Consider the following 18,113-nt stretch of genomic DNA (forward strand, 5'->3'; position numbering starts at 1 on the left):
GGAATTGTGGCTCTCTGAGCAGAGTAGGGGTTCTCCTAACAACACATAGCACCCTTAACAAACTATAGTTCCCAGGTTTATTTGGGAGAAGCTATGACTTTTCAAAGTGGTATGATACAGCTTTAAATGTATAGTGCAGATGAGGCCTCAGCTCATAGAAGATCCTTGACCTGACCTTTTGAGCCTCGCCACTGTTTTGCATGAACTGAGTGTGTTAAGCTAACACTGTTCTGTGGCTGGATGAGGTAAGTAAGGGAAGGTTAGCAGTAGTAGTCAAGGCATCCTCCTAGGAAGCTTCTCTGCTGTGGAGCTCCCATTAAACTTCAGAGGAGTCCCCAAACTCCACAGGACACAGTTTGGAAACCACAGTTTTAGCAAATACTTCCATGGCCTTGGGGCATGCTAGCAGAAAACGTGGCCCATTTCCGTGGTCTCTGGTACCTATTTCTGTCCCTGTTTGCAAGCAATATTACAACGCCTTACTCCGCCATGCAATGAAGCCCATGTTAATCTGCTTTTACATATGCAATTAACTAATGTGTGAGAAAGCTCAGGCATTAATATTTAGTGGGGTTGGGTGTGAGCAGTGAATAGAATACCAAGGACCTGCTGAAAAGGAAGGGCATCCGTTGCAATCAGGGACTTTTTCAATGTGTAAACTGTGTCATCCTAAATATATCATAGGATCACTGAGTTGAAAAAGGCGCAGAGGCCATTTAGACTACCCCCCCCCTTTTTTTTTTTTTTGCAAAGCTAAACCCATTCAATAATAGAAAGCTCCCTTACACCAAGGTGTCCCATTCGCCCCTAGAGCTCAGATCTGACAACACTGACTGGCAGTGGCTCCCCAAGGTACCAGGCAGGAGATTTACCTAGCACTACCTGAACCAGGGACCATCTGCATGCAGTCCTTCCACGATCTAGGAACTTAGATTGTCAGTCTGAGAGCCAATTGCCATTATACTCAATTCACACCGCTTTGGAGCATTTTGGGCCAAAAAGCAGCTTGTGATCTAATGCAAGCAAAATAAAGGAACTGACCAGAAGGCACCGTAAGTACAGAGAGAATGGAAGGCAGCATTATATTGTGTACTCACAAGGCAACATACGTGTGTTAGCATATAAGTAGTGTTTCACAGTGCTGTTCCCCTTGCTGTGTGTAATGATGGTGGGGGTGGAGGGAGTAATCAGATATTTTGATATTACTTGCACCTCCATGATGCGCGCACACGTACAAACACACACACACTACATAATGACCAAAAAAATGGAACAAAGCAATTTTGTTCTGTGGATATAGTGGGTCATACTAAGACAAAGGAGACTAAGGTTGAAATCACCACTGAGGGCTCATTCAGACTTCCTTTTGTCACATTTCTAGGCACAGGTCCACACTTTAAAACTCCATTTCCAAGCCCTTTTTTATTTTTTGCCCTAGTGCTTTAAAGGTCAGTGTGGATGAGCCCTTGACTATGAAGCTCACCTGCAGGAGAAATCTTGATTCAGTTCACCATTTAAAGACAAATCTATTGTAAATTGCTGCAGAAATATGGAGAACTGAATTTAAGAATTGGAAACTGAGAGGACTGAAATTGGCAATTCCTTCCAACCCTTCTGGCCAGTCACTCTCAGCCTAATCTGCTTCAAAGGGTTCCTGAGACAATAAAACGGGGGGGGGGGGGCAACCATGAAGCTTGAGTTTTTTGGAGGATGCAAATCTAGTAAAGAATAAACTTTGAAGTGTTCGTTTAAGGCAAATTTTAAAGTGTTACTTAAATTATAACATGTGTGACACGTTTTAAAATTAATATATAATATAGTTCACTTGAGGTGGCCTAGCCACTGTAAACAAGCACAGTGACCTGGAATGGGCGAACAAACATCATCCCACAGCAATGTTAATCATGCTAGCAAAATCTAGGGCATGCTTTCTGGTTGTCATCTATGCATGTATTCAAGGCACTCCAGGTTCCAAGCAAAGGCAGTGATCCTAAGCAATGGTAGCCTTTAGAGTCAGCTCCTGAATGTTGCTCTTGTGCAGGTGGGATAGGCAGCTTCCTATGCCCGTATCAGGTGATCAGTAGGGTAGCATTGGGAGAAGGCACCAGAAGACACCTTGTCCAGGGTCTCCTCCTTAACTGACTTCTGGTTGAGTAAGCTGGGGAAATGACCTACACCACCCACCCACCCACTCTTTTCAAATACCGGTAATTGCTACATATCAGTCTGTAGTCAGGTGACCCTGACTTTATTAGCTGTTTGTCATGTGAGAAAGGGGTCCTTATTTCAGACTATATTTCTTGCTCATCTTTCTCTACAAGCAAAGACCCAAGTGCACCTAAGGAAATATTCAGTTTTAACTGATTTTAATATTGCACTGTATTTTATATTGCTGTAAATTACCTGATTGTCTTTAGTGCTCCTGTAAAGGTTATTCAGAAATACATGTTTCCCCATGCATGCTGTTCACATCTCTTGCCGGCTGTATGACAAATGCTTGCTAATGGATAAAACTCTTTTAAAGAGCAGGGCCATGTTCTCCTGAAAAAGGAGAATATATCTGCGCTTTTCAGCATGCTTTACTTTCCAGTTACTTTGTAGGCAGAGGAAGCAATAAAGATAGTGAAAGACTATAACAAAATAATTGCTTTTGTGAATCTGACTAGAGACAGGACAGACACCGAACTGATTTAAGTATTTACGTTTTAAGTGATTAACAGAGCAATCCTATACAGAATATGTCTTCTCAGAACAAGTACCATACATTTCAATGGGGCTTCCTTCCAGGGTAGCAGGTGGATAGGATTACAACCTAAAGTTAAATAAATTCACATATTGTGAAGCCAACTTCTCATTGTGGGTGCCTTGCCAAGCTACTTCAGGAAGTGTGAAATAATTAATTTTTATTCCTTAAATGATAACTTAACACACAGAAAGCCTGTCTTTTTTCATTTACATCCCCAATTTAATGTATTTGGGCTTCTTTGAGAGGAAGGACGGAATAGAAAATTTAATAGTAACAATCATTTCCAGAAACAAAACAGCCTCACAAGAAGTAGCATACCTTTCATTTGCAGACCTGTTGCTTCAAACTTGCCCTAATCTTAAACAGTTACAAGAGAGCAAGCCTCAATGAACTCATTGGGAGTTACTTCTGAGTAAATGTGTGTGGAACTGTGCCACACAGCTGCATTGAACTTCCCTGTTGATGAAAACCTTCGAAAGAGGAAGCCTTCCTCACCATTTTAAACACAATTCTTTTTCTTTCCTCCTTCAGTTGTGTGGTAGAGAAATCCCCTGGATGACGGCATTACTCTAGCCTTCAGTCAGATGAGGGTGAAAGCCCAAGCACGGAGGTCAGGGAGGATCCAAGCCTTGAATCCTGCTCATTCCTCTCCATGACCCTGAACTTTGCTGTCTGGACCATCAAACAAGAGAAGCTATTAACAGCGCCTTTCCTTGACCCCCCCTAAGTTCCTGCCCCCATGCAGCGTGCTCCAAAGACTCCTCTCTCTCTCTCTCTCTCTCTCTCTCTCTCTCTCTCTCTCTCAAACGCAAAACTTCCCACTCGCATTGCTGCAGAGCAAAGCATGGAGGGGACTGAACAGACACTCTGGCTCCCTTTCTCTCTGCCAAGACATGTCTCTCAAGCTATTCTCAGCAGCTCAGGGCTGGCTGGCACACCTGATGTAGTGCGAGGCTTCCCAAACCTGTTCCCCCACGTACCTGTTGGCTGGGGATCCTACTGCTACGATGTTTGTCTCTTTCGCTAGCACACCATCCTCCGAGTGCAGTCGATCAGTTTCACTCTGGTCTGCCTCACCCACTCCTGGGCTGGTCTCCGATCCCCACTGCAGCGCTGCTGGGCTCCCAGTGGCAAGAGTCAGTATTGGCCCGCACACCTTACAGGTTCCCACCCCATGCAGCCCTCTGCAGTTTTGGAATTCCTCACTCGCTGACAGCTGGGTAGCTGGTCTGGCTGGTTCCTGGTGACGTCGCTCCTTTCTTTTCTCTAACTCAGCAACCCCCAGAGAAAGTGTTTCCTCCCCAGACGGGTGACACGACAGGCTTCTTTCACCACAACTGAATGCGGGTTCTGCTTCAGTCCTCTCCGCCTCCTTGGTCATTGTAATCATTATCTCATAGCGGATCTTTGGGGCATTCTTGCCCAGGCTGATTTTAATGGCCGAGGCAGAATCTGCTACCTCCAGAGGCTGATCAACAGGTGGGCTTGCTGTGGCCGTCTTAGCATCCTCTGCACCACTGATGTGCTCAGAGATGGACTCTCCAAGGCCACTGCTGAAGCTCAGGTTCTCCATCTGTTCTGTGACAACAGGGTGGGACGTCCCCGTGGTCAAATACCCTTCAAATACACTTTCAGTCCACTCTGAGGCAGACCTGGGGGCCTTGCTGTTTTCTTCCTGGACTGATGGGAGCTTGAGGGCTTCTCCTTTCATTTCGGGAGTTGCTGGGCAGCACAGAGAAGAATTACTGATGGAGAAAGACCCTTCCCAAGAGCTTCCATCTCCCCAACAAAGCAAAGAATCAAAGGATGTGGAGGGTTCTGGGCTGGTCCCTAGAGAGAGTGTTTCACTTAGCCTAGATGAAGGCTCAGGTCTCTCCTGCTTTTCAGATTGATTTTCAGCAGCATAAAAATCAGCCCTGCTCCTCATATCCATGTCACTGCCAACAGCTGGTCTCTGAAGCCGCCCCATTGACCAAGGATCGCTTGCCAGGTGCCCAGGGTGCTGAGAGAGTTCAAAATGGCTACTCTGTCGCTTGTGCCAAGTGAGGTTCCCAAACTTGCGCAGTAGGCCATTCCTCCACAAATCAGGCTCCGAATAACTGAGAGCCTGCGTCTGCAGGATGGAAAAAGAAACTGTGAGAAGACAGAGACTATGAAAGAGGGGTGGGACAGAAACCTTGTATATGCAACAGTTGAGCAAGATTATATATGTTTGGGTTGCCTGCAGCTTTGCAAAAAGATCCACATCAGTAAGTGGCGTGTATAATATTTTACTAGCCTTCATCCCTAAATTTGTCAGTGTTATTAACTTTTGGCTTAAAAGGGGAGAAAGCCCAGCAGTTCTACAGCTTTCCAGCATGATTACTTGAAGGCAATTTTTATGAACCATAGGTGACTAGACTGATGTATTTTTACAAGCTTGGCAGCATGTTGTTTGCTGAATGGAAATGCCTGTTTAAAAAGTATGAGTTTTTCTTTATCAAAACAACGCATACATAAACACAGAATGCAAGAATAGATACCTGCATTAACTGCCCCTTCCATAAATCCCAGATGTAGAATCAATATGAATAAACACTGAGCCAAAATCACTGAATCAAAATTTCCAACTATAATAAATATTTTGCCTTATACTTGTCTAACTTAGCCTGATCTTGTTCATCAATCAAACAAAAAAATGGAAACTAGTTATCCACAAATTGTTTTTATGCTATTAATTAAAATATTTATAAACTGCCCTTCAGTGCAAATTCTCAAGGCGGCACATTATAACAAGTTTATGAACAACAACATGAGCCTTTCAGACTATTAAAAGCCATTAAAAGTCAATCAAAAACAAACTTTGGCACAAGGTAAAAGATAATGGAAGAAAGTTCCAAACCTGGGGTGCCACCACCAGGAAAGCCCTGTTGGTAACTACCTAGCTCACCTTAGAGTGGGGTGGAGGACTCAGAGCTGGGCCTTTGGTGATTATCTTAGACATGGTTGGATCCTCTGACTGGATCCATCAGCTGATGCATGGGGAGTTCAGTCCTGCTTGGTCACTATATCCCTCCACATTCACTGGCCAATTTTGACAGACGGGTGGGATTTTCCTCCTATTAATCACCTGACACTGATAAGAAGTCAGATATTGACAGGTGCTCGTCCTGCACTCCTGCCAACTTTGGCCTGTGGGGTGGGAGAAGTTGAAAGATTTGGCCCGCCAGGCCAAAGAGGTTCCCCACCTCTGCTGTAGTAGTTTCTGTTGTCTGTGGAATGTTCTCCCCAGGAAGGCCTGCCTGGTGCTAACTTTGTGGCCATTTTGGCGCCACGGAAATATCCTTTTGTTTTCCCAGCACCAAAGACTGAGTGTTCTTACTCTGTTTTTAATTCAGCTTATGTATTTTTATTGCTATATTTTAGTTGTCTTGTAAATTGCTTCAGGACCTTTTTGTTGTGGGAAATTACTCATTGGTTCAATAAACCTAACCTAACAAATAGCCATTAACTCTAATTCTAGCTTTGCTGTTCTGGAAATGCCCTGAACAGGGATGGCCGAGATATTTTCCTGCCTGAGGAGAAGGACAATATGGCACTCCTCTTCCTATATACAAAAGGCAAGCAGGCTGGCAGTCAAATCTTACTACAGTACTGATGACGGGACAGCATCTTCCATTGGGCCTGAGGAAGGCGGGTTCAGGAGACACAGGGAAGGCCGCGTGACACTCACAACTCTGTCTCCAAAATCTTGGCACTCTCACAGTCTCCTGGCAGCTGCAACCCAAAGCAGCTGCTTCACTCTGCCTAATGGGAAGCAAACCTTTGCTGGCCCCTGGGAGAGGATTTTAAATTGCAGAGTAGACCCTTAGGGCAGTTTTATACAGTCAGCTGTATTTAGGGATGTTAGAGAATTCCATCGGAAATGGGAGCAGAAATTGCCATAATTTGCGTGTTTTTCCAGGGTCAGGATGGAATGTGAGTGGCATTCTCTATTGTTTTTTTTAGTCTGCAAATAATAACTATGATTTCTGCATTATTATTTTTTTGACATTTTGACATTTCCCCTCCATTGAAATAATTACATTTGTTTTGGTCATAGCAGAATAGCAGTTAGCTAGATGGATAAGGTAGGTTTTGGCGAAATAGAAACAGCACTGGCTGTGAAGAACACAAGATGCAATGGAAAGCCCGGCCTCCTTACATTCCTAGCTGGGGGGGGGGATTCCTGGACTAAGTAGTCTGCAGTCAAAAGAGGGGCAACTTTTGGACATTGGCCTGTAGGAATCCTAACATAGGAAGTCCCCTTTTTGTTCCAAGAAACCTCAAAATCCTGTACTGAAATAAAACCAATAAAATGTATGCTGCTAAAAAAAAAACCCCAACAACAACTTGCTAATTAGTAATCAAAAGTTAACGAAATATACCCGAACCCTACGCTACCTGAAAATAAAGATAACTGTCTGGAATTATGATGTTGTTTTCTAGATTACTACCATTCCCTCCTCTCTTCTCATCTCCTTCCTTCCGTTCCTTTGCCTATCCTGCTTCAGTCTTTTTTCCTTCTCTTTATTAATTGCTTTTTTCATTTAGAATGAAAATAAAAATAATTACAAAAAAACTCCATACTTTTGTAAGTATGACCCTATATAAAGAAGCTTCGATTTCTTTTTAAGGGAGATTTGGTCACAAGAACAGAAAAACAGGGCAGGAGGGCTGCATGGGAAAGCGAAAAGGAGGGCAAGACAAGCCACCATGCCAGGCACAGAAGTCCCACCTCTTGCAGCCTTTACCAATACACTGCTCGCTTATTTTCAAGTCTTCGGTTCACAGCCATGAGGACTAGCCACATAGCTTTCAGAATTTCAATTTAGCATTGAGATTCTCAAGAATTCAAATTCTTTGTATTCAACAAGCCTAATTATACTGGAGTATCTTTTTCTTCCCAAGCCAGATTTTTTTGAGGCAGGTCCTAAGTCCTGTAGCCAACTGTTGGCTATTTGTAGTGATACTGATTACGCACATAGCAGCAGGGCGGTTTGTGTCCTTAATGTAATCCTCACTATCCCCCTTGACATACCAGCTGGTGGGTGGTTCCACTTGTATCAGCTGAACCCTGCTGGGATTTGGGCCCTGCCCTCCCTCACAGCAAAGCTCCAGCTGCTACAAAACAGCCCAAGGGTGCTCCACCCAGAGGAGCTGCTGATGTAGCAGGAAATCACTAGATAATAAGCGGCCAAATGTGCACATTCCACACACACCTTTGGAGATTACAGCTGCCACCCAAACGTGTCTCCACCTCCATGTACTGTAGGTAAAGCAAGCTGGCCTCTAGAGATGGCTGTGATTGAAATGGGGGCGATTCACCCTACGATCTTCAAAGGAAGCACTAGAGGAGATACCATCTCCTTCTTGCTAGACCCACAGCTAGCAGAGAGAGAGAGAGAGAGAGAGAGATTGATTGATTGATTGATTGATTGATAGCCAAAAGAATAACTTCTTCCTCCGTAGTTCAAGATGTATTTTGTGCTGGGGAAGCATCATAGATTCATGGGTCTAGAGCAGGCCCTTTAAAATCAATGCATGTGGCTAACTTGACTCCGCTAAGTTCATTGAGTCTACACCGAGCAGAACCTAGCTGGATATAACCCACAAGAACCTGCCTTCCAAATCAGATCATATGTCTTCGTAGTTCAGTATCGTCTACACTGACTGGTAGGGTTTCAGAATGGAGCTGTTCCCAGTCCAACATGGAGATGCCAGGGCTTAAACCGGGAACTTTCTGCATGCTAAGCATGTGTCCTACTAGTAAGCTAAGTGGCAAGATCTCATTTAGCTCAGATGAATCTCTTCTGGGTGGACATCTCTGGCTTCAGGGACCGTAAGGGAAGCACTTGGGAATTTTTGCAGCCCACACATTTCCTTTTCTAAACTGTGTTGGTAATGGAAGGGGGAGGAAACACCACAGGTGTATTCGCTCGCTAGATGTGCTCAAAGCTTCAGGTGAGTTGCTTTGTTCTGCCCCTGGGTGAATTAGTTTGTGGCTCGCCCTTCTGCTCGCTCCCAGTGGAGCATGCCATCATTTCCTGAGAACTCAGAGGCTTCAAGGTAGCTCTCCACCCGAACAGGTTCCTGTACTGGTTGACAGTGACACTGCCACAAACATGCCAGGGAGAAACTTTTCTTCTGAGTAATTTGAGTGTCACATTCAATTAATAGGACAAAATATCCTACCTTCCAGGCCTGTTTATACCCATCAAGAACCCTAGGACAACCAGGCATTGGGAATTTACCTTTGTGCAGTAGGATAGTTAATAGAGTGGTATCTTGGGTTAAGTACTTAATTTGTTCCGGAGGTCCGTTCTTAACCTGAAACTGTTCTTAACCTGAAGCACCACTTTAGCTAATGGGGCCTCCCACTGCCGCTGCACCGCCAGAGCACGATTTCTGTTCTCATTCTGAAGCAAAGTTTCTTAACCCGAGGTACTATTTCTGGGTTAGCGGAGTCTGTAACCTGAAGCGTATGTAACCTGAGGTACCACTGTACACATGTTCGTACATCCTGCTGTGGGCAAGCCAGAGTTCAAGGGCCACTCCACCCAGGCAAGAACGCCAGGAGAGAAGCAAGGCTGATGAGAGGTGCAGCCTGGGAAGAGGGGGTGTGGTTGAACAGAGTGTGGCCAGAGAAAAAGATTCTGAAGTTTCCCTACCCCTAATTTAATAAATCCCATGGGGGGATCCTTGTTCCTCTTACCCCGGATAACATCGTTTCCCACCCCTTCTCTCAATGGAATAATATTTTATATACAGTATCATGCAGACTGGAGTGTGTGCAACAAAGGGATTTTACCAGAACTGCAGGACTCTTACCAAGATATAAAGCAGCTGGACTTCTAGATTAAACTTATTAACTTCTTTTTTTTTGTGCTCCCCCTTCCCTACAACTGCTTGTGAAACACTTTGGTTCTTGTGGCTCAGTTTGTACAATCTACGCTCATGCACTCACACACATGCTCCAGATTTCCTTGGTTATTCAACATGCTGCTTTTTGTCCCCTTAGTATTTTTTCCGTAAATATATTTCTATATTTCTGCAAATCCAAAAGCTTTTCTAAACTTGCTGATGTTTTTCTCTTGCTTATCAGAGTTGGGTATAATCTTATTGGGCTGTTGGCACTCACCCACTTATGGTAAGTTCACTATTCAAATGAGTGGTGTCTGACATACCTCTGTTTTGAAGGTGTCTCAGAATGACTATTTCTTAACCAAAGGCACCGACTCAAAGATGTTAGCAATTAAGGTAAGCAAAATGAACTCTGCAAAAGCCAAATCTATAAATAATACTTCACTCAAAGGCAAGCCAGATGTTCTTTGCAAGAGCTGAGCTTCTACATCAAATAAGTCCAAGAAGGATGCTAGATCAGAAAACATATAGGCTACATATAGGTTAAGCAAGACAAGCTTTGCAAGTCTTCTTCTGCTGCAGGGTGCTGGAGATTAAAACATGTAATCAAAGTCTTAAAATGGCAAAATAAATTACAAGTCGGATCTGCAACAAAATGTTGCAGTGTATGATTCTGCTTCTTCTAGTTTCTAGTCTCTGTTCAATTTCCCTTCCCTGGTTTTCTGTTTTTCCACCCACAGCCAGTGTTATGCATCCATTGAGCATGTTCAATCCTCACTGGACTGCCTCCCCACACTCTTTGGTATTTTTCCTTACAGTTTTTTTGTACTTCACCTAACCCCAAGCTTGCTGGTGTGGTGCTCTTTTGGCTACATTTGCAACAGCATTCATTGCTTGAACATTGGAGACAGAGGGAATAATCTTAAATGTTTTTACTGAAGTGACTGTTTGCGTGAACATGATTTGAGGCATGATTTGAGAATCATGTCGATTTGCTGGTCTTAACTCATGCTTTAAATTATGTTTGCAGTCTGCTTGGTTGGACAGGAATTCTATAATGCTCTGAATGAATGAATGAATGAATGAATGAATGAATGAAGCACATGGTGAAAGAGACGGGATACTTCATTTTAACACACCCTTTAATCTCTCTGATTCTGAGTACAAAAAACAGTTGAACAGTTGTGTTAAGTAAGGAGGGATAACATGGCACAAGGTGTTTCCAGACGGTTGCTGTTTTCAGGTGAGACTCAATCTCATATTGGCAAATCCAGGTTGCACGACTGAGCTTATTTTGGAGCTCTTGCACAACAAACCCACTTCTCCCACAAAAGTGAGCTTTCAGAAAGTGATGGGAAAATGAATTGGAAAGTGTGGGGAGTTAACACTTACTTTGGCACAATGTCCCTCCCCCCCAAAAAAAAAAATATATCATAATGAATGCTTGTTGAAGAGCCAATGTTGTCTAATCTCCCTGCAAACTAAATGGGATAAAAGCTCAATAAACAGGACACCTTGAAGTGCCCACACTTCCTGAAAGGAACTCTATTGCAAAAAGGCACAGGCCCATGCAGTTAGGCTTTGCTTCCAGCAGAGGGCATCCTTATCTTTGGGAAAAAGAAGCTGTATGCACCTTGACATAACTGAAAACATTTTTTTTAACGAGGGACAGACATAGAATTATAGAATTGTAGAGTTGGAAAGGACCACAAGGGTCATCTAGTCCAACCCCTTACAATGCAGGAACCATTTGGCTCGAACCCATGACCCTAAGATTAAATTTCGTGGCTCTACAAAATGAGATATTTTGTTGACTATTCATGTTATCGGCTTGCTAAATTAATGCTGTCCTTCCATGGTTGTTTTTTAATGCATGGTTGACATGGATGTCTTTATATCGCCGAATGGCATATTTATTATTGTTAACTTCCCTGCCTCAACATCATTTTGAAATAAAGGAGGGAGAGAATAGCTGTTAAAATACATTAAACAAAGTGTGTATTGACTTAGCGCATAGGTGGAAAGAGCCTTTTTTGGCTGAGGGATGCATTCTGTTCTGTTCAAGGTCACAGTCCAGCCAGGCCAAAACACTCAAAAGAGATTGCACTGTGGGACCGAGTTCCCCTTTTGTTGAGATATTAAAAACAAACTGTTCCCTTGTGTGCCCACACAAAACACAGCTGGCTGGGTCATTTCCAGATTTAGTGTGGTGTACAATATAGGAATATAAGAAGCTGACTTATACTGAGTCAGACTATTGGTCCATCTGGCTCAGTATTATTTACATTCTCCAATGACCAGTAGCAGTTCTCCAGCATTCCAGACTGGGATTTACTCCAGCCCCTCCTGGCAACTGAACCTGGGACCTTCTGCATGGAAGGCAGGAGCACTGGCCACTAGCTATAGCCCTTCCACATAGAAGGCAGAGTGCTGGGCTTGGACTGGAGAGGCCAGGTTTAAATCCATGAATTTCACTGGGTTATCATGGACCAGCCTCTCCCTCTCAGCCTAACCTACTTCTAGGTTGTGAGCATCAAGTGGGGCTAGCCTGGTGCATGCTGCCTTTAGTGCCCTGGAGGGACAGTGAACTATAGAGATGAGATTGACAGGTGATAACAGAGGAGACTAACTGCTGGGCCACCACAAGCGCAAATCAGCACACATAAATGTGTGTCAGCTGTGTGTCACGGGAAGGCAACCGAGTCATGTGACATGTTTCAATCAACAGTACAAAGATGGAAGATATCAAAAGCACATCTTATCCATCCCACTAAGAATCCCCTTGCTGGGTTAGACTAAAAATTATTCTCCACCATCCAGAATTGGAGGCTGATCTCTCCCCACCACCACCAGCCACAAATGAACTACCATTAAGGGAGTAGCTTAATGTTTGGGTTGCTGTATGTTGCTCTATTATTGCTCTTTCTGTGCTATTGTTTTGATTGTGAATACTGATACTTGTTTTAAAACGCTTTCAGTATATTTTTCACACTGCTTTGGAAAGGTATTTTCTATTTGGATAGGTGGCCTAGAAGCATTTTCAATAAATAAATAGCCGTCCTATATACATAAAGGAGCAACCCAACACCTATATACGTATGTATGCTCAGAAGTAAGCCTGATCAAATTCAGTGGGACTCTCAGGTGATTGTGTATCATATTATTAAAAGCAAAACTAAATAAATAAATACAAGTTAAAGAGAACTACCTATCAATTGATTAACTAAATTTTGACTTATTGATCATATGAGTTTAACTGATTTAATCAATCAAATCTGCATTGATTAGGAATGAAGCAGTTGTTCTGGCGGAAAATATATTTCCCTGTTTCACACATGTGCCACAGCAAGAATTACCTCAGAGGAGCCTTTCCTTAATGCTGAGTGAATTTTACACTTCTGACTTTGCTTCTTGTTTGTATTGATTGCAGGGTTTTTTTAATTGGATGTTTTATGTTTTTAACTTGAAAGCTTCTTTGGGGACAGAAAGCAGGATAGACATTTTAAAAATAAATTAACAAAGAATGCCTTTCTGTGTGAGTAGGATGCACGTGTTTTTTCTCAGAAGATGCTTATCACACATAGATGTGTAATTATTTGCCTTAATTATAATAAACCATTATTTAGAAAATCTGATACTTAGAGGAGCATTTAAAAATAAAAATCAAAGGATTTTTAATTGATATAAATGATTACTCAACTAAGGTGCGATCCTGTGGTCCTTTGGCTCGCAGGCATGCATGAGTGAATCTCCCTTTCTCTTTCCTCAGAAAGGGAGCTCTGCCACCATTACTGCTTCACCATATTTGTCCAATGGCAGTAACAGTAAAAAGGGGATCTTATTACAGGTATGCTGGAGGGAAGCTTTGGATTCTGATCCTGTTTCCCTGACACACCCTTGGAAAAGGGTTGGGGAACAAAGTATGCAAGCCCCTGTTTTTAATTGGTTTGTGGGTTTCAGCCTTGTTTTACCTATAATTTTATTACTGCACTACTTGGAGATTTTTATGATCAAGTGGTTTATTAAGTTTTCTAAATAAATAAACCAGAAAACAGCACTTTTCCCACTTGTAATTCCCAGCAACTGGAATACAGAGGCATACCGTTTCCGACAATAGAGGCAGAACATACTCATCACTGCTAGTAGCTATGGATCTCCTCCATGAATTTATCTAAGCCTTAGCAACATGTCTGCTCAGAAGTAAGTCCCACTGGGTTCGCACTCCTCACAACCTCTCCTGCCCCAAAGAAGGCCCTTCCACAGGTTCTTTGACAGCAGTGGGGCTCACCTTCGATGCTGGCTTCTGTGACCTACTGCAACTAGGGGGCTCCATAACATGCTTCACTTGCACTGAGGTTACATCCTCCTCACTTGCCCTGGAATGAAATCGAGAAAGAAGGATTGGAGCAAGAAGGAAGGTACACAAGAGGCCACAAAGACTAACCGTCTCTCAGCCAAATAATTGCTTCTGCTTCCCTTTTTCATTGAGCACTTGCCCATCCCAGCCACTCCCTATATGAGGGGTGGAGATCATTTTACAGCCCAAGGGCTGCATGCCCTCTTGGGGGGGTGTTTCCTGAATTGTGACCCCTCACTCATGCTTTGCTGTTCTTAACTATCGCCTGTCCTTGCTGTCACCAGCAAGAAAGCTAATATTTTCTTATATTTGGTATTTGGTCCTTCAAAATATTGTCAACAGATTAGGCTAAGGGATAGAAATAAAGATTAATAATAAAGATTATTATGGATGACAATTGGAAGCAAGGTTAAGAAGTTTGTAATGAAAGAAGATACTGATGTTATAAATATGAAAATGGGAACTGCTAACTATGTAATATGATGAAATCCAGATTGGAGGGTGTTGAGGAAGTCTTTTAGCAATGTAAGTACACCAGGGAATAAGAAGAATTTTTTATTTTATTTTATGGGTTTTTATTGTTGTTGTGTTTTGATGTTTTGTCAAATGTAATGTTTTTCTTTTGTGTTTTTGTCTATGTGTTATAAGAGAAAACTAATAATTTTTTGGGGGGGGGAAACAAAAACAAAATATTGTCAACAGATGAGGGCTCAGGTAGTGGTTGCTCTGAGCTGAGAGAGAGGAAGTGAGGGCAAAACTAGAATCTGATGCTAATTGTTCATTGAAAGATGATCCCTACTGAGCTCCCTGGGATGACTCAGCTGTGGCCTGTTTCCTGAAACAGCTCCTGTTGAAATGCAAACAGAGCAGAGGACAGGAGCATGTCAGCAAGCTGCAGAGTGGAAAGGAAGGATTGCCGAAGGCTCCTGGACAAATCTCCAATGTCCTTCTTGTTGCTGATTATGACCCAAACGTCTATTTGTAAAAAACAACAACAAAAAACTGCTGGCATTTAGGTGCACCTGTCATATGTGCTTTACTGGATAGCTCGTTCAGTAGAGCATGAGACTTCTTAATTTCAGGGTCGTGAGTTCGAGCCCCATGTTGGGCAAAATATTCCTGCATTGCTGGGGGTTGGACTAGATGACCCTCGTGGTACCTTCCAACTCTATGATTCTATCACTGATCTGCAGCTGTTTCCTGCAAACCTTTGTACAGGAAGCTGATTTATGCCAAGTCAGACTATTGGTTCATCCAGCACAGTTATTGTTTGCAATGACTAGCAATGACTCTCCAGGAATTTCCCCCTACCCTTCCTAGAGACTGAATCTGGGACCTTTTGCATGCACAAGAAGTGCTCTGCACAGGGCTGTCCCAATACATTTTGCAGAGGACAAACACATTCCATATACAGAAGCAAGCTAGTTAGTTTAATGGAGCCAGGGCATCCCATGTTGCACATATACCTGTGTTCTTCAAAAGAGGAGAATTGCCTGGAGAAGGCACAGTCAGAGGTCTACCGCCACTGGTCCCCAATATTTGCTGCCTGAGGCTGTTTCCTCACTTTGCCTAATAGTAGAGCCAGTTCTGGCTCGTCTGCTGAGCCACAGCCTCTCCCCAGTTATAAACTTATGCATGCTCCCCCAACACAGGAATGTGCAGATAACTTCAAAAACACACCTAAGCACCAGATTGTACACATTTGTAAAATGGAACACAAAAAACCCCCTTACCCTACTATATAAAAATAAGTATGTGGTCTATGTCCTGACAAAGGTGTAAAGGTGAATCTTCACACCTGCACTTGTAAACTGCAACACAGCTCTCGTTTGAAAATTGCATTTAACTGAATTTCATAATGCAGCTCTCCAACCAATGTTTACAAAAAATATGGGGGGGAGGGAGTATGCATAAAAATGCGTAATTTATTTAATTTTTAGATTTATATACTGCCCTTCATAAGATCTCGGGGCGGTTCACAGAATATTTGTGAAAATAACATATAAAGATGCAATATATTAGGGGATGCTGCTTGCAAAAAAATGTGTAATTAGCCAAAACTGCATAAAAAGAACATTGCACTAAAATATGAATTTTCACAAGGATGCTAAAAAATAATCTCTGATTCATGTGGAAATGTGAAAAACTGAATTTAAGACCGGGGGGGGGGGGGAGAAATTAAGATAACGCATGTTGACAGATCCCACCCTCCACATCCTTACTCCTGACCCAGGGGCACTTCCAGGCCTATCCTAGTACACTCACCCTTCCGAGGTTCTCTTCTTCCGAGGCCTCATCCTCCGTTTCCCTCTGCTGCCTTCATCTCTCACTCCTGCCAACCTGGGACCCTCATCTTCATTTTCCCGCCTCTGCTGCAGCTCCTTCAAGCTCAGCTCACTCCTTGAGAAGAAGCGAGAAAGCCGCCTCTTCAGACCCTCTTTCTTTGCCATGGTGGCACACTGAGTCCTGACCTCCAGGCCTGAGGGAAATGAACTGCTAGAGGAGGACGGGCTGAGGCTGCCGCTACACCCTGCCTGCAAGCGAAGGCCAGGCGGGTGGCTCTTTCTGTAGCCAGAAGCGCTTTGCTTTTCCACCTTCACGCTCCCTCAGCCTGAGGAGGCGGCCCACCTGTGGGGAGGATCCGGGTGTGAAAGGCGTGACACCTGCTGACAGATCCAGGCGTGCCGCTTTGGGAGCAAAGCCAAGGGCAGGCTCCGAGGCCTACGCTGGAGAGGGGAGCGGTTTTAAGTTCCCAGCTGATATTTCTCCAACTTGGGGGGTGGAGGGGGGCAGTGTTCGCCTGGTCAGGAGCAGCCTAGAGACAAATGTGCCGTTCAGAGCCCCCAAGGAAAGGTGGGGAAGGACTTTGGAGCAAAGGTGCCTGAGGAATTTGAGAGGTGGCGGCTGAGGGATTAGGTCATAATAAAGTTCCAGCAACGGCAGCCAAGAGTAAACAAAGCAGCCACTGGTAACTTATTGAGGAAAAGCTACCGGTTAATTTATGGGCTCAAGAGAAAGGTGCTGGTATTAACCTTTAAAGCCCTTAATGCAGCCTTTGCCAACCTGGTGCTCTCTGGAAGTTTTTGAACTACAACTCCCATCAGCCCTAGCCTGATGGTCCATACAAAACAGAAAGGAGAATGGGCTCTGGTACTCATTCAGGCCACACACACAAAAAAATTCATAGTTGTATGTGTTTTAGTGTTAAAAACTTCTTTTGTTTGGTCCTACTACTTTTTCAAGCTAGTTCTGGTCAGATTTTAGGAATGAAGTGTTTTTGAATTCCAAAGTTCCAAAGAAGAGTGGGGTTTTTTTTACTCCAAAATGCACATTAATAGATTTTCATTAGCAACCACTGGAGCATGTATGTTCTCTTTGTTTTGGGTAGTTTTTAGCTTCACTCTAGACTTTCAGGCAGTGAGGCTCAAAGTCTGGGGAGAGATTCTTCATGTGTTTGACTGAACATGTTTAGACTCCTTGGCGCAACCAGGAATTCTGCACAACTTCACGAACCTGGGGAAAATTCCCCTTCAGAATTGTATGCTCAACTGGAGGAAGTTTGAGGGTGGGGGTGGAACAGACAGGGCACCAAGTGTAGGGCTAGCATGGCACACTTTGGCCACATTCATGCCATAAAATTTAAAGAACCCTAATACTACTTTAAAGTCATGGCTTCCCCCAAAGAATCCTGGGAGCTGTAGTTTGTTATGGGTGAAGATAGTTGTTTGGAGACCCCTACTCTCATCACAGAGCTACAATTCCTAGAGTTCTTTAACTGCCAATTCCTCACAGCAGGGAACTCTTGCTATTTGCAGCTCTGTGAGAATGTGGATCTCCTAACAGCTCTCAGCACCCTTAAGAACCTACAGCTCCCAAAATTATTTGGGGAAAACCATGACAATAAAAGTGGCATATCAGTACTCCAGATGTATGGGGCAGACTTCCAGTCTCTTCCCACATGCAGTCTTTTGAATGAATAGGGCTTTAGTGTCTTGCATTTTGAAGAAGTGATTATAAATGGGTCAGTTCTCGCACTTTTTTTGGAATCAGAGTCTCTCACAGTGCAATTCTATGCACTCTTAACTGAGAAGAAATCCTGGTGAACTCCATGGGACTTACTTCTGAAGA

The 18,113-nt window shown here is 43.4% G+C and overlaps 1 protein-coding gene across 1 annotated transcript in view; it reads right to left on the reverse strand.

Annotated features, from left to right (window-relative positions):
- Nucleotides 1-17,246, reverse strand: part of CRYBG2 (crystallin beta-gamma domain containing 2) — a 68,539-nt gene extending 51,293 nt beyond the window's left edge. The window contains exons 1-3 of the mRNA XM_083750593.1: nt 16,251-17,246; nt 13,917-14,004; nt 3,727-4,859 (exon numbers count right to left, since the gene is read on the reverse strand). Coding sequence (XP_083606719.1) covers nt 3,727-4,859; nt 13,917-14,004; nt 16,251-16,435 — 1,406 coding nt within the window. The 5' untranslated portion in view covers nt 16,436-17,246. The remainder of the gene's footprint in view (nt 1-3,726; nt 4,860-13,916; nt 14,005-16,250) is intronic.
- Between the last annotated feature and the right edge of the window lie 867 nt (nt 17,247-18,113).

Source organism: Podarcis gaigeae (genome assembly GCF_964106915.1).
Source record: "Podarcis gaigeae genome assembly, chromosome: 8".
Classification (NCBI taxonomy): Eukaryota; Metazoa; Chordata; class Lepidosauria; order Squamata; family Lacertidae; genus Podarcis; species Podarcis gaigeae.